The sequence below is a fragment of the Schistosoma mansoni genome, chromosome 3 (assembly GCF_000237925.1).
Source record: "Schistosoma mansoni strain Puerto Rico chromosome 3, complete genome".
Classification (NCBI taxonomy): Eukaryota; Metazoa; Platyhelminthes; class Trematoda; order Strigeidida; family Schistosomatidae; genus Schistosoma; species Schistosoma mansoni.
This window is the reverse complement of record NC_031497.1, coordinates 6,857,706-6,881,182: the sequence shown is the minus strand read 5'-3', so window position 1 is coordinate 6,881,182 and position 23,477 is coordinate 6,857,706. Positions and strand designations below refer to the sequence as shown.

At 36.0% G+C, this 23,477-nt stretch overlaps 2 protein-coding genes across 2 annotated transcripts; one reads left to right on the top strand and one right to left on the bottom strand.

The window, feature by feature from the left end:
- Positions 1 to 8,434: 8,434 nt before the first annotated feature.
- Positions 8,435 to 15,167, bottom strand: Smp_075110 (putative rad1 DNA damage checkpoint protein; the record flags this gene model as incomplete). The annotated part of the gene is made up of 6 exons (XM_018799061.1): positions 8,435 to 8,807; positions 12,854 to 13,204; positions 14,620 to 14,731; positions 14,765 to 14,856; positions 14,892 to 15,047; positions 15,084 to 15,167. The coding sequence occupies 6 exons, from the start codon at positions 15,165 to 15,167 to the stop codon at positions 8,667 to 8,669; spliced, it is 936 nt and encodes a 311-aa protein (XP_018650887.1). The 3' UTR covers positions 8,435 to 8,666.
- A 1,489-nt stretch (positions 15,168 to 16,656) lies between these two features.
- Smp_162690 (hypothetical protein) lies at positions 16,657 to 17,256 on the top strand (the record flags this gene model as incomplete). Its single annotated transcript, XM_018799060.1, has 2 exons — positions 16,657 to 16,720; positions 17,108 to 17,256. 2 exons carry the CDS (start codon positions 16,657 to 16,659, stop codon positions 17,254 to 17,256), a joined length of 213 nt encoding a protein of 70 aa, XP_018650886.1.
- Positions 17,257 to 23,477: the final 6,221 nt, after the last annotated feature.

The following is a 23,477-nucleotide window of genomic DNA, read 5'->3' as shown; positions in this document are numbered from 1 at the left end:
TTTGTTGTTAGTTCGAAAACAATATGCAACTCAAAATGAATACAAAGGATTACGACTGGTGTGTAAAACCTCCTTCCAAGGTTTTTTTGGAACCCCAGTAATAAGCAACCGTCAGATCTATCAAGATTAAACATGAGATTCTTAATCATTGTAGCAAAGATACTGTCATCAAACTACTATTTTACTGCTTTCTGCAACATCGATATCGTTATATAACCTAATCTTCCGCTGGATTAACCATATAAATCATGTGAATATAAGCTAACTAACATTACCAGTTGGGTAAAAAATTTCTTTAAAAATGACAATTATCAGTTTTGAAACTATCACTACAAGAGTAAAGAATTTATCGAAAAATATGAATGTATTAAGTTTAATACTTAAACTACAAAAGAGAATAATTGATTCTGTCATAAGTTATTTGTTAGATAATTAATATCGTATAATTCATGTTGCATTCATAAATTCATATTAAAATCGAACACAAATAGTTTATGGAGAATTCTTTCAAAGATTATCACTTGCTACCAGTATATCAGAGTAAAACATAAATCATTTTATTACATACCACTTTATACAATTATAAATCATAAATGTTGTGTAAATAACATTCATGTGAAAAAGTAAATCAGTTCTATGATTGAATAATGTGATCCCTACATAGATTTGTGGTAAATACTGACTAACAAATCAGTTTGAACTATTTGCGATCTAGTCAATAAACGAACTTAACGTGATAATAGAATACTTGATGCTGAAAACTTATCTCTCAGTATATTGTGAACTGACTAAATTTGAAGTGACTATGTAATTTGATCTACTAATTCGATCATTTACAAATTCAGCAAAACACTTTATAAACATTTTCAGACCTAAAGATAAAGAGAGAACGATATGTTTTAGATGGTAAATGATGGATAATTCTTCAATATATGCGCAAACTAACGTTTTAAATGGTGTAAAGTAAACATATATATAATTTATTTGCATAAGACTATGCCCTTCAGATACAAAATATATTCCGTCATAACTAACACCAAATATCATAATCTGTTTATAGCTTAACGAATTGTTTACACCTAGTTAGCTTTTTTAACTGTTAAATGCAATTATTTTTACCAAATGAAATGGGGAATTAAAACAAGAATACAATTCTTTTCAATAAATGATGTTTTTCGGACAGAGTATTTTTATATGTCGTGTAAAATCTTCTAGACTACTCTGTGATACAAAAAAAGAACACTTGAAATTTATATCATTCAAACTTCTACTAATATGATACTGTGAAGTCGACGATGTTCATACAAATTAATAGGAACTGCTTTTTCCAACAACTTTAATTTATAAAATGGATATAAAAACATTGTTGACAGTGAAATTTTTCATTTCACCTCAAATTTTAAATGTGCTTGAGATGGTATTGTATCTGTAAAGTTTTTAAATTTATGCACTGTCTAAAACGAAGTCAATTTATTCACCCTTTTCTCGTTTTTAATCAGTTACACCACATAGCTAGCATTAATTCAAATACTTAAACTTATGTTGATATTTTAACGATGAGACTTCCGTTCTGGTTAGTAACGTTCAGATTTTATTGAATGATATAACAGAAACCCGAATAACTCTGATGTAAGCCTGTGGTACTCAGGAAATCAAGTAATTTCAATAATAACAACGATGAAAAAAGTCGACTGGATAAGCATTACTTCACAATTTCAGCAGTAGTCAAAAACATCACTTCGTATGTATGAGAGAAACATGAAAATTATTATACCGCTGCATCGCGCCAAAGCAGCAACCTATCACGAAAGAATTTTCGTTGGAAAATCACAAGGTTTTACAAGATTATAGTTAACAAGTATTATGAAATCGAAAGTTGTAATCATTTTTCACTAGTGAACTAAATGACTTTATGCACGTGCCACACAAAACTAAGTTTGTAAAACATTTTGTTAATTTATTTATATAAGTCGTTGCATGTGTGGAGAACTTACAGCACACAAACTGAAGTGAATTCATTTTATCCTAGGATGTTTATTTTCTTTGCTTTGCTAGAATTTGTAAAGGGAGCTCACTTGATGAAATAATCGAGTAGTTTAAGGTAAATTCACCATTTTAAATTAGGAATTTGGTTATTCTATCTAAATGTGACGATTTAAGCAAAAAGGTATATGAATCTAAAGTGTATATAAAGAACAAATAATCACAAACGAGAGTAAGAATGAGCCATGCAAAATCAGTGAGAAATGTTCACCCAACCATAACGCTACCTATCACTCAGTCAGTCAGTCTCAACTAGCCACTTAAACAATTAATCATCAGTATCCAACATCATCATCAATCGAAGAATAAACTGAACTCTAAGAAGAAATGCCTTTCTACTATATTATTGGTGGATAAATCACCACTACAGTAAGGTGACTTTTAAAAGGAAACACGTGGAGTTCAAAAAATGAAAATTTTCAGTTTTAAAATTAAGATATCAACTAAGTTGATTTGTTTATGAAAGAAACTAAATTGATAGGTACTATTTGTTCGAATATTATTTTATTTTTTACTCCAATTCGATTCCCTCATAAATCAATAAACATTTAAAATAAGGAACAGTGTATCTCTTCTAAGATGTATAGACAAAGAATAACATAAAGATTAGGCATATATAATTTAACTCTAAAAGCAAAAGAAATTACTTTGGAGTAGAAATTTTAATTCTATTTTGTCTTCAATATAAATTTTAGATTAATTTCATTATTCGGCACGAAACTCCTGGATTTTGAACTGACTAACTTACACGTATAACCAAATAATCTAAACTTCTTTAAAATTATCACCCATTGACTTAGTTCCCCTTTAACCATTTTTATTTAGTTAGTCATATCAAATTGTCAAAATATCTTAATTAGAAAAAAAGCCCATAACTTTATAGATGATTAACTAGACTATTATGTTAATAAAATGAAATGAACTAAAACAATGGTTGTCATTAGAAACATCTAGAAGATACCCATTACAAAAGTGAGTGAATGAACTTTCTATGTTAATAACGTATTTGATGAGCAGAGTAATTAAAAAAATAAAATTTATCTAAGGGAACTCAATCATATAGCCTTTATGTTTCCAAGTTAACATGCCTTAAATTAGTTTTTTTTTATGATTAAATACGATTATGATAAAAATAATTGATAAAATTATTAATAATAATATTGCTATTTTAATATTTAATGTTAAACTTTTAAATTATAACTCTCACAATAAGTCAGTTTGAAAAAAAACATCAATTTTAACTTTATTGTTTAATAATCAACAGTAAGAAAGAAAGGGTGATTGATGACATGACCCTGAGTTCAGTCGTTCAAATACTTAAGTATCTAAAATGAATTGGAAGTATAATCGGAAAATTATTCTTCAATCTAATGAGATATTAATAAATTGTTTCTGGTGCATTTAAATTTAAGAGTATAATGAACGATATGTAAATATATAGAGCTTTAAAGACTATAAATATGTTTAATAAGATTGTTCTATACGACGAATATATTACACCAGTTGCAAATCCAACCAACCAAAGTCTGATGGGAGAATATTCTTTGTCATAAATTACTTTCAACAAAACATTTCTACCGAAAAGTCAATATTATGCAGATGGAATTGAATCAGTCTTACAAACACATGTAGAGTACCTCCTTGCATTTTCAAAAACTATTTTTGCTGCTAGTTTCCAGTTTTTATCTTTAATGCTCTTGACATTGAGTTGCTTAAGGTCATTTATTCGTCATATTCGGAGAAAAATTATTTGAACAAAAAATCATCAAACAGAAAATGAATGTTACTTTATATTAGTGTAACATTGAATAAATTCAATACATTATTAATTCATATAACCTGATAATCTACAAAGGTAAGAAAAATTCTCAGTACACTGTCTACCAACAAGTGCCAATTGTTTAGTGTTTTACAATCGTTATTTTATTTCTTTTCAACGTAAAATGATAAATAAATCCTGTCCTATGCATAAAAGTCAACATAGATACTAATAAGATTGTAGCAATATTTAAGGTATATCACATGAACAAGTGATTCGAAAAACATCTAAAACTCTTTGGTTACAATGTATAGTGTGTTTCTGTACAAAGTTAAACGTGATGTTAAAGTAATACTTTCCATTTGAAATACTTTACAGATTTAATTCGATTCTCATACTTCATAGCATTTATTTTCCAAAATATAAGTTTTACACTAATTAACAAGTGGAAATATGTATAAACGTATCAAAATGATGTAAATTATCAAATAGAGCTAAAAATCAAGAAAAGGATAGATAACAGGAAACATGACTTATGTATTTAATCAATTCTAAATAGGAACAAATATTCGGTGATTTACATGTTCTTATTCATTTAGTTAAATACTTGTTTTCAGAATATTTAAACATAATTGAGTTGATAAGTGTTATGATGTGAAGAAGCTAAAGATAATGTATTATTTTCTAATTAGACTCTGTTATTCAATGAGTAATTGAATCATGCTATTTCAACCAGATACTAAGTACATAAATGATAGTTTTTATTCGATATCAACAAACTGATAGCTCGATATTATAATATTTATTCTATTAAGATTGGAGTTTCAGTTTCATAGACAAAATATCAGTTCAACCACCTTAATTATTTCACTAGACTATCAAATAGATTGAGTCGTTATAATAAAAAAATCTATTTAAAAATTGCTAAGTAGAAATATATCGATGTTCATTCATATGATGCATAAAGCATTGGTAGGACAATGTTGAAATTTAACAACGAAATAAATCATTAAAGGAAATGACATTGAAATTTAAGTAAGCAAAAGTTATGTTGCCGTTGTCTTCATTTTTATTTATCAAAATAGATTTATGGTTCAAAAAGCTTCCTTACCAGGTAATGTAATACTCTCTGTTGCAACAGACAAGCATATAGAAAACCATAGTTATTATCTCTGCTATAACTCATATACAACAACAGGGGGCTGCTTTGTTATCTCCTAGAAGTTCATACTTCATTATATGGTATAAAAGTGATTACAAGCTAATTTTTCCAGTACTTCAAGATACAGCTAATCAAAGTATTTGTTCTCATCCATATTATGAAGACAGATGAAGTGTTGTCATTTCCAAAAATGTGATTCGGAGACTCGTACATGAAGTTTCTGACTTTTATTTAACCACTGCTCATAATGAATTTTTCATAACTTGATAGAATCATATTTTGTCATTGACAATCAAGTGTATCTGTTAAAACGTCCCACATCATGACTGAATGCATATTCAAACGTACACTTATTTTTCACAACCAAGTCATATAGATACAACAAACCATCTTTGTATGACCAAATATATTAAATAAATGGATAAAGGCAAACAGACATGTACGTTTGGTCTTTGTTATCCACATCTTATTCTTCCCGACCGTTCCTTGACGTGGTGGTCGGGCTTGGATATCGTAATGAACCAATCGAGCTATGCTGGCTGGAACAATCATTCCCCAAGGCTCTATCATGCCAGACAGGTCAGTTGAAGAGCGGTAAGATTAAAAACAGCAAACTCAAGGTCCGAGAGCGAAGTCTTACTTCTGACTGTACAGTAAGGTGTTTCCTTCAAACAATCAGTATAACAGCGATGCTGCCTTCCCACAAGGAATGGTGGGGTTAGAAAAGGTCGACCCTGATAATGCACACCTCGCCTTATCCCACGAATATCCGTCTCCGGCGGTAAGGTCCCAACAAGTACGGAGCTAATACGAAAGTTACTCACACGATGGTTGTGTGTGAGGGACTTCAAACAGTCTTTCCTTGGGTACTACGGTCACTCTCTCAGGTCACTAAAGTCACCTCTAACCCAATTTTCCTTTACAGATACCTCTAGAAGAACCCTTCCACGGTGTGGGCAACCAGGATGTGATAACTGCCTTCATACCTCTAATAGCACTTAAGATCACTGGATCCATAATCAATCTCCTTCAATTCCTACTATTTTTCTTACATCGACTTTCAACTCCAATCATTCTCTTTCGGCTTCCTCCTCAAGTGTCACCATAGCCAGCGATTCTAGTGAGTAAAACACTACCAGGTCTACTGAAACCTCGCTCCAAACTACACATTGGAGCCTTCAACGTACGCACCCAGTGTCAAATCGTTCAGCAGGCCTCCTTGGCTATAAAACCCTAGAATCTCGTACCATTGATGTATGCTGTGTCTCCGAAACACGCATACAAGATCCTGGTGTAGTCATTTACTTGACCTCACCTCGCCAAAACGGAGACCCGATGAGGTACACCCTCCGTGTATCTGGAGACCCCATGACTAGTTCTCGAGGGCTTGCAGGTGTAGGCATAGCACCTAGTACGAGGGCGAAACAAGTACTATTAGAGTGGATCCCTGTTAACAGTCGCTTATGTGTTGTTCGGTCAAACAGCTCCATAAGAACTCGGAAGGATAGGGACACACATCGTTGCCTTTTAGTCCGTTCTGCCTACACTCTCACTGACTGCAGCCCGGATGAAGTGAAAGGTGACTTTTACAGAAGGCTCTCTGAACTTCTTTATAAGGCTAAACGCTCAGACATAGTACTCATAGCAGGTGACTTTAATGCTCAATTAGGTAGCTTAAACCAAACAGAAAGACATTTAAATGGGTATTTTAGTATTCTGGCTTAGCGAACAGATAATGGTAATTGTCTGCTAAAACTATTCTCAGACAATCGTTTATTTTTAGCAAGCACTAATTTTAAACATAAGAAGAGACATCGTCCAACATGGTGACCACCTGCACCAAACCAACAATGTACTCAAGTAGATCATACTGCCATCAGTCATTGCTGAAGAGGCTCGATAGAACAGTGTCGCTTGTTCTGGGATACCTGTTTGTACTCCGATCGTGCTCTAATACAAGCACGCATTTGCTTGCACCTCACTGGACGCAGAAAAACCACACTAAGAAGACCCATTAGGATTGAACTGAGGGACGAGGAAGTCAAATGTAAGTTCCGGGAACAACTGAGTTCACATTCAGGCAGTTCTGTAGACGACAATGACCCAGATGTTGCTTGGGAAGATATACGAACAGCTGTGGAAACCGCAGTAACATCTATTAGTAATTTAAATCAAAGGGTTCCAAAAAACCAATGGATTTCTTCTAAGTCTATTGCACTGATGGATCCTTGTAAACTCATCCCATCAGGCTCTGAACACGATGAAGAGCGAAGACAGATCAGGTCTAGGTTAACCGAAGGTCTACGAAACGATCGTGAGCACTGGTGGGCAACGAAAGCAAAAGAGCTGGAAAAGACAGCGAGTGTAGGCGACACCAGACAACTCTTCAGACTAATGAAGGAAACTGGAATTAAGTCAACTCTGTGTGACATGGCTCAAAATCGATCACAATGGTGTATACACCTTTTGTCTTCCCTTGAACCGTGAGATTAAAATTGCTTCATATCTGTCTTTCTCCCTGTACTATATCCTTATACACAATCTTGCTTTAATATATTACTACCATTGAAGTAACTACTTCTATGAATCTGGTGTTAATCTGGTTATGCTAATGAGGTGTGGCAACTTGGACCGATGCATATGTGTCTGGTCCTACGTTGTAGCTGACTGACATCTTATTCTTAACCAGTGCAATTCTTAATTTCCATCACTTAAAATCCGGTGTGTTTATTATGGACTGGAACATCATGAGGTCTACCACGGTAGTCTTTTTGTTAATTAGCGTAGAAATAAACTCAAACAATGGGTTGAAAACCAATTGCTTATTTCATAAGTACTATTCTTCCCGGCAAGCAACCGGCTAGTGGAAGTAATGATGCCCATCTATCCTTGATTCGAGAGAATTCTTAATTTAAAGCAAAATTACTGAACCAAACAATTCAGCGAGTTGATTTTAACATTATCACGCACAAATGTAAGCCCGAAAAGTATAGAGAACTAGAACACACTAGACCGCTGCTTCCACCGACTTTAAACATTCGGTTATTTCCGAATGTTAAACCAAGACCTTTCTTTAATAACAAATTTTAACATTCCACAAATTATAATGCTGACAATAATAAAAAAGTTCGATCAATCACACCATCAGTTGAGGAAGCTCAATAGGTAAAATTTATTTGTACGGTTAACTAATAAAAACCTAATCACTTTCTACAATGATAACTTTCCGTTTAAAAGTTGGACAATGAACAAACACGAATTTAAAAGAGACTACGAACAACCCGATATAATGTAAACAACCATTCACTGATAAAACTAGCTTACTCTCTATAATAATCAAGAGAAGGGATTTGTTTATATAACTTTTCCTTGTAATTTATTTTAGAATACTTGATTATATGTGGAAATAAAAATGATAGCACCCATGGAAAAAGCTAATCTTTCATCTGATTAAGTTGAAAACTATAAGTCCAAGAATTTGATTTTATTAAAGAAGACACAAGGTTGTACAAATACTGACAAGGAGTTTCGAAAAGAACTTTTCTTCCTCTGAGTAAATGATCAAGTCTTAAGATAGAGTGTAGCAGAATATCTACTATTTACAGTACGTATTTAAAAAGGCGTACAAAAAGTAAGGTTTTTTGATCTGAATTTGTAAAGCTGTTTGGTTAAATTTTAAAATCCAACTGAAGACTAAGTTCCTTAATCACTCCAATCGGGATCTATTGTGTTTGCTGGACACTTCGACGTTGATGCAAAATGAGATATCTTACTAGATTTCTGTGGACTATTCGTGCTTGCCTGAGATTCTGACTGATCTGTTTCATCTACATCTGGAACACACTGAGGAGTAAAAGCAAAAGTATGGAATATTTTATCAGCAAATAGTTTAGAAAGTTTATGTGATAAAACAATGAAGTGGAACGCACGATGTACAAAAATAATTGGGATACTGCAACGGACGTCAACAGCATTTAGCCAAACTTCTGAAAATGAAGACAGACGACAGAATTTAAGTACTATACACCTCCAAAGATATGAACTATTGGACTGCAAACTACTGCTTAGTTTATGAAGCACATGGAGTGAAATGCTTTGACAAAACTAACAATCGATAACAGATGCTTCTAACAATCAGTTTTCCTTCGCACTGAAAACATACATATGTAATAGGAATTTCATAAATTAATTTAGGTCACATTTGATTCGGGAAAAGGATAATCAATTCATATATATATATATATAACGTGGAAGTGAGACAGCAACCACCTGTAAACCGAAAATGTTGTGTATTAACCACAAATCTGACGACTAGGCAGGTTTTAGGTATTTTATTACGGTCTACTGATCCTCAAGTCTTAGCTTAATTACCAATGATCATATTCAATTAGCGCGTGAATAAAAACCATACACGCAGCTATAGTCACGTTTTCTCATCGTATTTGAAAATAACCATAGTTCAGAGTACACTTTCATATTCAGTTTTAATCACAACCCTTGAAATGAAATTGCTAATAAACGAACTGACGTTCGAAATGGACTGTCATATTGTTCAAAGATGTGCAATCCCATTGATTGCACATACAAGTTATGACACGAATTGAAATGTATTACAATAAAACCAAAACAAATAAGTTATGGTTTACTTTGCATGGTCAAATTATCAGCTCGGAAATCTAAATCTTTTACGCTTTTAAAAAATATAGGCAATCTTTATGCTTATTGATTTATTAACAAATTAAACAATGTTTATTCGCTGCATGCATGTGTACTTGTTTGTTGTCGATTACTAAGATTCAATCATCCAATCTCGTTAACATATACATCTCTTGGACGTTTCAATAAGGATCGAATATACACTTTGATCATGTTTATTATTATGGTTAGCAGAGAAACTCAGATTTTTTGCTCTTTTTGGGACTTTTCAGCTGGATGTACCCACAAAGAAATAGGAGAATACATAAATCTGTGCTTGGTAACTGAGTGGGAAGACTTGAACCAATGCTATTTATCCCACTAAAACTTAAATCCACAGATCATCAGGTAGTGCTATGCACTAAGCTAATCAGTCACAAATGACATTACTTATTTAGTGCTTTGGTGTCAAGTTTGATAGGGACTGGGTTCGAGTCTCAGTAAGAACACAAAAAGTTATTCAAGTGCATCTAGTTGAAAAGTTCTAAAAAGAACAGAACTTCAGTCCTGGACTCTACTGCTAACCATTTTTAAAAATACACAACCAGGGACGATTTGGGATCATTCTGATTACTTTACTTGACAACACGCGGTAATGACAATAACTTCATTCAGAAACAACTTTTTTCTATTGAAATACAACCTTTTTCAACCCACAAATAATTTTCAGTGGCTTTTTAATATTGTGCTACAACTATGCATGTAATCAATTATTCTGTTTCACCAAATGTTTATAATCAGTTGAATATCAGTACCTTTTTAACGATCAATGCTATAATGTAATAATTTAAGGAAATATAGAATGAAGTAATAAATTGTTCCCAGTTCGGAAGAAAGTTACGAACATTTACTTCGTTTATCATTTTATTTTTAGATACAGATAGATCACCGTACTCTACTTGTATTATAACTCTATGTTTGATCATTTAACAGCAGCTGAGCAACATACCTTTAGAAGGTTTGTACTTTATCTTATATCATAGAAAGTGATGTTAAGTCCGAATAAAGTATGATCATTGTCGAAAACCTAATTACTCTAACAAGAAATGTGAAAATGAAAGTTTAAGATGAAAAACTAGTTCGAAATTATTGACCACATGTGAAGAAGAGTAGAAAGTCTGGTAATAGTATCAACTAATGCAGTTGTGGACTTATATCAATTGAGGAGATACAAGTATGTGGTGAACGAGAACACAAATGGGGACAATCGAATGTATTTGAACACAAAATTGCAGAATCTATTAGTAAAATCTGAGAACCATACAGTAAATTCTTCATTCGCAGTGTCAGTCAATTGTACCAAACTTGACTGTTCCTTCTGCAAAATGTCAATCAATCATCATTATCCTTTAGTTTCTACACCAATCATTTACTGTTCTCGTCCTCTTTTCTTCGATCTTCTTAACCTTCTGCCTCCAGGCATTTCACTTTCGATTGATGATACATACTACTTATATCTATCGGCATCAGTAGCACACATCACAGTGCAAGAAAATACAAAAACATGGCATGTTACTAATCATTGGTCTGAATACTTTTATTTTTATTGAAGACAAATACAAGCACAAAATAGGTACGAAAACAATTATTCGCCACATAAGAAAATTAAATTGTGAAGAGACAGATGAAGGAGGGAGAGTATAATCAAAATAAATAAACGAATAAAAATAAGCGAACGAGAATAGTTCGTAATAGGAGAGTTAGTTTGGTTCTAAAAAATATACCTAGAAGAAATTTCTTTCAGCTTAAGGAGGTCATTTCACTTTTACAAAAGAAAACTGTAAAACAACTTCACTAACTTCTTTTCCAGAATACGCCTCCACTTTTTCTACCCAGTCACACAGACCACACACCATGGGGAAATCGCTAAGGTGACATCCGTAACGCGTGAACAAGTCACCGAAGTCGGTGTTTCCAGATGGTGACAGAAACTGGATGGTAGTCACTACACCCGAACACACTGACGAACCTCGAGATTAGGAACACGTTGTTGACATTAGACTTAAACAATCCTTCGAAGACAATGGTCATCAAACACATAATTTCTAAACACGCTCAACTCGGTGACCATGGCTCATAAGCAAGGAAAAAGATTGCTCCAGCCGATACGTTGTAAACCCGACATTTTAAATCCAGGCTAACATCATGATGGCGCCAAAGATAAACTGGATTGCAATAAGCTCATCTGAATTTACGCAAACTAGTCTTATCAGCCATACCACCACCAAAACTTAAACAGCTACCCAAATATAAGAAATTTTAGACTACTCCTAACGTCTCACTACAAAGAGTGCAGTCGCAGGATTCTAACAGTTTTGTAAAAGTACCTTGTATTTAGAAGGCACAAAGTACATGCCATACGTACGAATACTGACTGCCAACTGATTAAGTGGTCTGTATAGCTTGAGTATTATTGCACAGTAAAGCAATAGTCATTCACATACTTAAGATAGGAAAGTCTTTCTCCAGGAAAAAGATCAACACCATTACTACTTACTTCTGTTAGAGTTGTTTTAGGAATATTATTGACGGTAAAGTTGAGGACGAATGATGATGGAGCAGCTCCACCTAACCCCCACTCCTGATAAGAACAATAGAGAAAGGTGGTTGTATGCCCTCACTTTGCCCGAAGAGTTTGTGTACAGAGCCTTTGAGATTTTGATAAAGATCATAGATACACCCTTCTTCAACAGAAAATGATAGAGGAGAGCCCTGTACAAATAAAAGGCAGCTTTGATATTAAGAAACACGACTGTTAGGCTACAATAAGTTTCATGGTGCTCTAACATTTGGCGGAGGGTGATGACCAAAACATCTAAGGCCAGAACGAAGACCAGTCTACTTTTCGCGAGTCAATCTGTCATAGGTTTTGAAAAGCGTGAGGAGTATGAAGGAATACTACGCAACCAAGGCTTTGTTAAATGAAGTACGTAAAATAGCCGAAAAATGGCAGTTGATAGCTTTAGGTGATATAAGTTTAAATTAAATGCCTTAGCTTAAGTAGTTCTACTTTATATATGATAATGAGTTTTTACTTTATTTTAATTTAATAGGATTCAACTTCAATTGTTTTGCCGACTTTAGTTTTTCTGATTCTTATTTGATGGTATATGGTAAAGTATGGAAACTGTCTGATACATGTAAGTTGCGAACTAAAATACATAAATGTCAATAATTTTGAAGGAAAATCTTACGAAAAACTCGACAAAAGCAACTTCACCGTCTGAAAGATTTATCATGTACTGGATCGACAGGAAACCCCGGTCATTGATACGCAGCGAAATACGGCTAGCCATTGACAATGCTCGGCTTGTTGCAAGTCGTAGAAGAGAAAGACGAAATCGAGCTATCCGAGGACTTGCAGCTGCAGATTCAAAAACTTCCACTTGGTCAGATGATCGAGGTAAGTCAAAATGCATAGTCCCAGCGAAACCATACGTCGTTAAACGAAGACGAGACTGAACAGCTGGAGGTGGTATTACAGCAACTTCCAAGATTTCACTTGAAGTATCAAGTTCGTTGAACGCTTCACGCATACATTCTGACTAACAGGTGAGAATAGAAAATAGGAAAAATAGTACACTAGTCTACAGGGTTAGCGCAACACTGACTGATCTTTCCTTGAAGTTAATAGCAGGTCAGAAAAAAACGATCAATTTTTGTACGGTAAGTTATGATTTCATGGATTTTATTGTATTATTTACAAAAATTTCAAAAAAAAAGTTTATACTTATCATCATACATGATTCGATATCTTGCAGATTACCCGATATGTAGCTCTAAAGTCTACCATGTGTCTAGTACCAAATAACTGTGACTCGAGGAAGATAGTAAAAGACCCTCATTTTCCTACTGAGATTATTGCCTAGATATGTGAGTCCAAACATTTCAAACGGGACTATGTTGATTTACAGTAATTTACCCCAAAGGAGCAATCGCATTTACAGATATACACTAGTGTGGAAATAATAAAAATCCTACTTTACAAACATGGCAGTAAGTATACATAGTTGCAACGGATAAATGTATCGTTTTAAAAAAATTTGTGTGGAAAAAACAGAATCCTGTTTGAAGTAGCTTCGTCAGATAGTTGATGCTAATTGGAAAACACAAACACTTAAGACCCAGCGTATAGTAGAATACGAAACAAACACAAATATACGTACGAAAAACATATCTCTTCTGATCATTGAAAACGATCGTGAAGTACAGTTTCCCAAACCTCCTAAGTGGCAAATTAATAAATTTAAACTCTAGTATCAAGGCTAGATCGTTTTACTTATAACAGTACAGATCGTCAGTGAAAGCGCTCAGGCAAAATACTCACTTATTCATCCAACAGAAAGCTGCTAAGTAACCATATGCTTTGAGACACTCTATGACAGCGAAAAACTATTTCGAAGGTGAAGAATGTGTGAAGGTGGAAAGCATTTTATTATGGGAATTCCCGAAGTTTCCGTTTTTACCAGAACCACTGGGCGAGCATTATTGTGCAATGTTCTAGTGAGAGAAGGCAAATGAATTACAGAGTTTTGGGCCCCGACCGGTTGAGTTGGTTGGGGGATGGGCCTAGATACCGCCAACTATGGAGCTTTATGATAACTAAAAGGAGATTATGTTGAGGGAAGGTCACGAGTGTACAGGCCAGGACATGTCAACAGTCTATGAGACCAATAATTGTTGGTTTGAGCTATGTTCGAAGTTATATGCCTCTGAGATAAGGTCCTCAAAGTAACTATAACTTACGACGTGGTGTTATTCCAAGCTCTTCACTTCGAGACTTCATTGGTCTCATTCTAGGTTTTGCATCGTTTTCATTTTCTACCATTGTATGTACGACTTCCATTTCTTGTTGATCTCCGCTAAGTGTGCTAACGTAAGGTTCAAAACACAGATGACCAGTACTTATAACAGTAATAATATAACATATCATAAGCATAACAGTTAGCTTAGAACAAACCTTCATTATGAATTTATCTGAGATATTACTGCTTGAAAAATCAAAGTCCAATATTTCAAACGCCTCCATAGTTTTAATGTTGCATTCTGCCACAACTCCATTTTCTTCTAGTCTGTACACAAATAATAACTTGGAAGTAACTTACAGAATGTTCAAAGCACTCCCGTGAGTTTTATAAGATAAAATGAATGAAATTGGTGGTCCTTGAACTGAAGTCCCAAAAATAGAAAGACAATCCTGAAGGACCTGAAGAAGTACTAGATTCTACTTACAACAAGTACACCAAGGTTTGTCCTAAACGATACTATATCCTTCTTTACAGAGTATTCACGGAAAAGCGCAGAATGCAGAAAGGCGTTTCCTTGAATGCATTTTGAGTCCTCTACTGTCACCTTAATACCATTATTTGTGGCAAATATTGTGGCAAGCTAGACACCAAAGATGACGCAATTATCGAGACATACATCGCGGAAGTGCACTGCCTTTAATATATTGATGATTACTTTTGCATTATCCATTGCTAGGTAGATAAGTGGTCCGTCCATCATATTACTAGTACAGGTTTTATTAATAACCGGAAGTTAACAATGGATACAGTAAGAACAATGAAATCTATAGAAAAGAAAACAAGCAAAATATTGCAACCCACTTAGGCAAATACTGATATATTTCGACCCAAAGCACACAAAAGGTTACGAAATATAAGACACCACACCACGATCTTTTGCCTTTGACTACTTATTAGATTGATGCAACTGAATTGTTGATACTTTAAAAACACCAGAGAATACACAGCCTAAGACTGTCATAATCGTTGTCGATTCTGGTTTTTGGAATTCTACCTACTGGTATCTAAGTGAAAAAGATCACATTGTGGATTACACATATTGCGTGTTGCTGCAAGTAAAATTGGATTTGAAGTCAAGCTAAACTTCAGAGAAAAAGGATCTCTCCTAATGAAGATACTGTCTCTTTAACACTTGTTTACTCACAGGTACTAAAACTAAATAAGTTTTTATTTCTTTGGTTTATTCACTGACAGAATGTGTTACAACACCAGTCTAAGTGTTTTGATCCATAGGATTGAGGCTTTTTGGTAGATAAGGCTTTGAAACCTATTTACCTAAATAAGTTAATCACTGTTTCAAATTTATATCCCAAAAACTTTTTCTACACATCTCATTTTTAAGTAAGCATGGATTTAAGATACGCAACTGACAGAAATAAGCAAAGAAACTTTTTTTATTTGTCAAAGCCAAACCAATTTGTTCTGTCGATAAGTCCAATTTCTGAACAGTTATTTTGAAGCACTTACAGTATTTCAGTCCAAGTCATTTAAACTTAGGCATAGTTAACACTAAAAGAAAAGTGAGTTACAGCTCCAAACGTATTTTCATGTGCTGTCTGACAGCCCCCACTCACTGAGATCCCTGAAATCACAAATCGGTAGTTCTACTACAAAGTTTGATGTGTTATATTGCTAAGTCATCAAGGTTATGGATTTGAATACTAAAGATAACACTAAGTACTACTGAAAAAATGTGGAGATCATAACCGAATATATATGGTTCTGAACCACTTCTTCAGTTACCATCTTTAGGGGAAAGTGACCAATTTAGTGAAACTTTCGAGAAACTAAAACACGAAATTAATCATTTATAACGATCAGGGGAAACCCCACGAAATGAGATATCCCACTAGCTTTAACGGAAGCCACTCACCAATTAATAGGCGAGTATAATTAGGGGCCAAGACCTCAGAATGTACATTCTGATACTGATAGGAAATTCTTGGCTTATCACTAAGAGCAAAGACCCAAGCAAATATTGTCACGTGAAAAACGCACGCCAATTATCGTTCCTCACCAGCCTATCAGCAGGTAGAAGTTGAAGAACTGTTTATGGTCACGTGTATAGTGTGAAGCAGGAACATAAATGGTAAATAATGGGTGTCAAAGCTTAAACATACTTATATTCAGTCTTCAAGTTTTATCATGTGTTCGACTGAAAATCAAAACAAAGCGATATCTACGGAAGCATGGTTGTCCGGATGATTTTGGGCAATAACTTCACAGCTTCCATTTATGGACAAACAGGTGGTGGTAAGAAATTAACGATGACTAGTGAACGATCTAGCAAGCATTGTCGTGCGTAGAAAACAGGCTTACTGTCAAGAATAATTTTACATGCTTTAAGCCACCTATTTGATAACCTACAACAGGAAAGTCCTGAGTTTTCTGTTCACGTATTTTTTTTTCCAGAATTTCACAAGAGAATGCTATGAATTGCTTTTTTAACTAGAAATGTTCTAAATCTGACAATACACGGCTATGTGAATAGTAAAAGTTCTGTTATTGTCAAAAAACTTCGAGGAGAACTATTTTTGAATGGATATGATGTTAAATGTTACTGAGAAAAGCCTAGTTACACACCAAATCGCATCTGCCCTTAGAACGCTCAAGTCATTTGATTTTGCTCCATTTTCATAGTGACTGTCCTTGTAGAGCAGATAAACGCAATTGCTAAAATAGAATTACCACGCGTTAGGAAAATGCTGTCAGTATATCTTAATAGAGTTGAGAATTTCGGAAGACCATGTACTGCAAAAAAGCAAAATCGTGAACTTGGATCTTCCTAATCGATGCGCGCTACTTAGAAAGACACGGTGCTTCACCTCAGTGAGTTCGAGTTACTTTTTATCATTTAATACTATCCGTACTACTTTTTTCACTTGAGCCGAATTAATTTCAGGCAAATTCATGCCAAAAGCATTGCTTTTCCTAAGGTATTTTTTGAATCTGTACAATTACTGAGTAAAGCGGTTTTTCTGTTTATTGCACTTTTGAACCTCATGGTTCACTTAGTGTCCAACTTTTTTACGTCTTCAGGTTTTTGTCTTACTTATGTTAAAACCTTTGGTTGGTTATCAGACAGTGTTGTTGAAAATTTGGATTGTAGGGCCAAAGAAATGTCACTTAGCTCTAGCTCACCCATATGGCAGTTCGGTCACTGAGTTTCTAACTGGTCGTCGATCTCCGTCAAATTCGAAGACAAACAACGCGCATAAGTTAATTGTACGCCATGAACTGCCCATACAGTGGTGGTGACACTTTCGCTTGTACCTACTCTAACCAATATATTTTTGTAATAACGTCCTTTGTGTTATACGATCTTCAAAGCAGCGATAGTATTTTGATATGACGAAGGGGTAAGCCACGTTGGGTGCTGACCGTGAGGTGTGAATTCGAAGTTAGCTGTTAGTCACACCATTCCCGTCTAGCTCGAGTAGGCCCCCAATCATTCGATGTAGATCATCCACGTTGATAATTTACAGGATGCAGTGCAATGAGTGGAAAGAATGCTACCAAGACGTTTGCACTAATCTAACAGCTGCAGCTTTCAAAGTGTTTAGAAAACCTTAATGAATGTGTTACAAGCACTGGTCATCTGTGTTTTGAACCTTACATTAGCACACTTAGCGGAGATCAACAAGAAATGGAAGTCGTACATACAATGGTAGAAAATGAAAACGATGCAAAACCTAGAATGAGATCAATGAAGTCTCGAAGTGAAGAGCTTGGAATAACACCACGTCGTAAGTTATAGTTACTTTGAGGACCTTATCTCAGAGGCATATAACTTCGAACATAGCTCAAACCAACAATTATTGGTCTCATAGACTGTTGACATGTCCTGGCCTGTACACTCGTGACCTTCCCTCAACATAATCTCCTTTTAGTTATCATAAAGCTCCATAGTTGGCGGTATCTAGGCCCATCCCCCAACCAACTCAACCGGTCGGGGCCCAAAACTCTGTAATTCATTTGCCTTCTCTCACTAGAACATTGCACAATAATGCTCGCCCAGTGGTTCTGGTAAAAACGGAAACTTCGGGAATTCCCATAATAAAATGCTTTCCACCTTCACACATTCTTCACCTTCGAAATAGTTTTTCGCTGTCATAGAGTGTCTCAAAGCATATGGTTACTTAGCAGCTTTCTGTTGGATGAATAAGTGAGTATTTTGCCTGAGCGCTTTCACTGACGATCTGTACTGTTATAAGTAAAACGATCTAGCCTTGATACTAGAGTTTAAATTTATTAATTTGCCACTTAGGAGGTTTGGGAAACTGTACTTCACGATCGTTTTCAATGATCTCTATGGTTCTCCGGTTCACACTGTAAAATTCTTCCTTATAGTCATTGGAGTTGATGTATAGTGTCGATTGCCACTCAACTGATTGTTCAACAATGATCCGTATTGTTGCGATTCAGTCTGCACAAGACCGGTCCTTGCGAAATCCAGTCTGTTGATCTCCAAGTTGGGCGTCTATTGAATCTTTCATGCGGCTCGGCAACATTGTGTTGAAAACCTTTCCTAATAATGTCAGTAATGTGATGTCGCTGTAGTTCTCACAGTTGCGCAGATCTCATTTTTTTGGTATCTTTATGAGATATCCTTCTTTCCAGTCTGTCGTCACTTGTTCCTCCTCCTTCCAAATCTTTCTGAATGGAATGTATAGCATGTGTGCAGTTACTTCTATGTATGACTTCAGTGCTTCAGCTGATAACTCTTCAGGTCTAGCTGCTTCCATAATCTTGATTGGTCTGATGACCATCATGATATCCTTGGTCGTTGGTGAAGTGACGTCTGTGGGAAGGTCTGTAGGTGGTGCTTCAAAATCCAGTAGATTCAGTGAAGCTGGTCTATCCGAGAGCCCCCCATAGCGTACTGCCGAACTCTTCCTCTGTCCTTGAATTTCAGCGATTGTTTTGCCTTCCTTGTCCCTGATCGGTCTCTCCGGTTTACTATAATACCCCGCTAGCTAGTTCCTTATGTCAAATAGTTGTCTCATATTTCCTTCTTTTGCAGCTTTTCTCGCCGTCGTTGCCAGGTCTTCCACGTATTTCTGCTTGTCGACTCTAATGCTCCTCTTCATTTGCTTGTTTGCTTCTGCGTATTCGGCTTTTGCCTTGACCCTCTCTGTTCTTGTTCAGCTGTTGTTAGTTGCTGTCTTCTTATTCTTCCTTCCTTGGATCTTTTCCAGGGCTTCTATAGGGATCTATTCCTTATGGTGATGCCTCCTGGGTCCCAGTTACTCTTGACACGTTGAAGTTATTGCTTCTTCGATCCCTTACCAGTTGTCCTCCATCTAAGTGTCCTCTTTTTTGTGCAAATCTTGTAAGGATTTGAATCTGTTGTTGAAATTTATTTGGAATTTGTTGAGTTTGTCGATATGTCGAAAGAAGGCTGTATTGGACCTTTGTAATGCTGCTTCCCCAGTTGTCTAATGCTTCTTTAGCTTCATCGCATCTTGAAAACCATCAGATGGTGGTCTGAAGCTATGTCAGCTATCCTCTTGGTTCTCACATCTTCCATTGACCTGGTGGATTTTTTACTGATGGAAATAGGGTCTATCTGATTCTCTGTTATGTGTATGCGTTTGTGTGGGAATGTTGTGCCGCCTATAACCATTTTGTTAAATGCACACAGATTTGTAAATCTCCCCCACTAACTAAGAGAGCTGCCATCTAAAGATAGTTTTTAACTAATGGACGATAGTCAGATGAACTGTTGGAGGAAACTGTACTGGGAGACAAACGGAGAAGGACAATCATCACTAGGGTCCTCCCGATCGCTGTATTTCCTTGGCTGTCTCAACATAACACAACATCCTAACACATGTCCTACATACCGAACTAATCGAGCACTAACTTGAACGCTACAAAAATGCTCATCATAAAAGCAAATTTATATCTCTGATGTGAACCGCAAAACAAGAAGCCTGAACAAATTACGGAAGCTATTTTTGGGGACGTTAATTCATTTAATTCAAAGCTTGTAAAACTGTAACATTTACTTTTGCCCCTAGCCTATTCTACAGATCATAAGCTTTCGTTTGATGTATAATTCATTGCCATAGCATTTTCTGTTCTAAAGCTATTGTCATTTAGACGTAATCTTTTGTACCCTATTTTCTACTATAATTCCCCAGTTTTGGACATAACTGTATTTTTCTAATTATTGTACGTTGTGGTCACCTTAGTCATCTATTTATTCGTGTAACTTTTCATCCTAATCGAATTGGGAATTCGAGTGCTAGATCGGGTTGGAATAAAGTGATTAGTGTTCCATCTGTCTTTGTCTTCTCTCTCTCTCTCTCGTGCTTGCCAGCCAATCAGGGACAGAATAGTTTTCGTCTCTCTACCTCTATTTCGAACTCACGCATATTGGCCTCAAGGTTAAGCCAGTCAGTCTATCGTGTCAAGGTCTTAATCTACATTATACTCGGCACTAAGTGGGTAGACAGATTCAAGGACGTAACAATCTCGTTGGCTGGAAACGAAAGCTTCGATCTATATCCATATTCAAAAACACAAGATGTGGCAGTTCACGGTTGTAGAAAACCATTCAGTCGTCTTTATCCCAAATCTACTACGAAAAATCACTCCACAGACAAACGTTTGTTGCAACTGGGTTTGGGGAGTAAGCAAATATAATTCGTCGCAAGTGTGATGATGGATGTCCCTAATCTTGTTGGTGATGCTACAAAAATCGTCACTCTTCCGTGGGCCCCAATCGACTGTCGAAAAATGTGCTCGATCTATGGGCTGTTTGGTCGGAGTTAGGTGTGCAGTAGATCTAATTTGGTACTGGATAAAAAGCAAGTTTTCGAAACTCGACCAAGCACGGGCAAAATCACTGCCTGTGACCAATAATTTTACACACCTCATCTCCACAACTATGCGGTCTTTACTTTTTGAAGTATGCAGAATTATGTTCTACCTCGTTATTAGTACTGCTGTAATAATAAATCTAATCCTAAAATTTTAGATTTCATGATGTGATTACCTGATCTATAAGATCTTACGTGGAAGTCACACAACTGTCTACACTGACTCGTCCTATGCAATCATCACCAATGTATGGTGGAGAAAACATTTAGTTGGAGATAAAGCAATACATTCAATATGAATAAAAGAATTAAGTTACACAGAGCGACCACGCCCGCAATGCTGAGCCATGCCATCCGATGAATTGAATTAATTCTTCCCGCCCTCTCCATTTTTGGGTTTCTTCCGCATTAAATGTTAAATAACTACTTTCCCAGTTGTCTCATGTTCAGCTTTGAGGATTGTGTTGTTGAGGCCTAATGCCACTACAAGTACACCAACCAGATAGTAGGAACCCAAGAATGGCGTAGGTCAAATCTGTTAATATACAATATTCAAGAAACATCCATCCGCCCAATAACTCATGTTTATTCCTCTTGCTTATGGTTCTGTTCGGTTTCAGCTCTATTATCGTTACTAACAAATTAACCTATGTTAATAAACTAATAGTCACACTCTGACCTGGATGTAACTTTCTAACCCATATGATTTTATGTTGAAGCTGCGTCGTTTATACTTTACTTACCCTATGGTGGTGGCCGGTGATTTTCCCTTTCAGTAACCTTTAGAGGAAATGGAATCCTGACGACAAAATAGCATATTTGATATAAAACCAAAATAATATGAACGGCTACGTAGGAAGTATGCCCAAGCCCCATCATCTGGTAAATATTCTCGCGTTGGCCTGCATCTACTTTTACTAGTTCTTGTACGCCTTTAGACATGTAGAGATAAATATTCCGAGGTAGGACACACTTAGCCTAAGGATCGTCCGGCTAGAGTTCAGTATTATTCTAATTTCGTTACGATCCCTAAAGGCGACAAAAATGATCGGCTTTCAGCTGGAGATCCGTTTAGCAAAACCTTATTCACCCCACAGTTCGGACTGAGGAGAACCAAACCAACCACCAGCTATTTGATCTCGAGCTTCACGTAGCAACTAACTTGCGGCGGTAAACAAATCCCAAAGGTAAATAGCTCTGTAAACCTTTGACATTGATGCTGACCTAATTTGTTTTGCCGAACACACGCTAGCTGAAGGCGCTTTGTCACGTAACCGCATCAGACCATTGTGGGTTCGCCGATCTGGCACACCTATTCATAAACTTTGGGTCCGTCCCTAGTTGGAACATTGGATATCGTCTTTTAATTTTTATTTTGACACAGTGATACTGTTTTTATACTTTCGAACGTTTGTTCGCGCCATTTGTATAGCGTACCTTCCTCATAACTGAGCAGACACCTAAGCTAGTTGAGACTATTATCCTTCCGCCGCCTTGCAATCCATGCTATTATGGCCCGACAATATAGAAGCCCGGTTCTGTTACAGAGAAACTGACTTCCTCGAGCGCGGCCTGACAGACTTACATGCACAATACCTTGAAGTAGTGAAGGCACTTCTGCGTGAGTAAAATAGGTACGTCACACCTAGTACGTTTACCAGTGATGTTTCTGAACCTTACGATGCCTTGAAGATGACTGCCCTTAAACATGGAGACCAGATCCAACAGATCATCAGAACCCCTAGCTCCAAGCTCTATACCTTTAAAGAAAAGCCCAAATAACACTAAATGACGTTACGGACTTCTGCTATACTCTCACTTGTTATCTTAGTATTCGTCACAATCGTAGACACTTCCAAACTAGGAGTTCGTCACAAAAAAGATCTGTCTCTAAATCGCGAGAGTCAGATAACCATGATAGGCACTGGCACCATGATAAATATAGTAAGTTTGCCAGCAATTACAGAGAACTCCTCCGTTTCTCAAGCCCAAAACAATCCAGCACAAAAAACCTTTCGGGACACTATTCCGCCAGCGCGCGTTAACAGCAAACATAACCGTCTGTTGTTCATCACTGATATGGTGACGAAAATTCGCCATCTCGTCGACAGTGGTGTAAAAGCTGTCATTCTTCCTACAAACTCTAACAACCGACAGCACGGACCGGTTTCCAACTTGCGGGC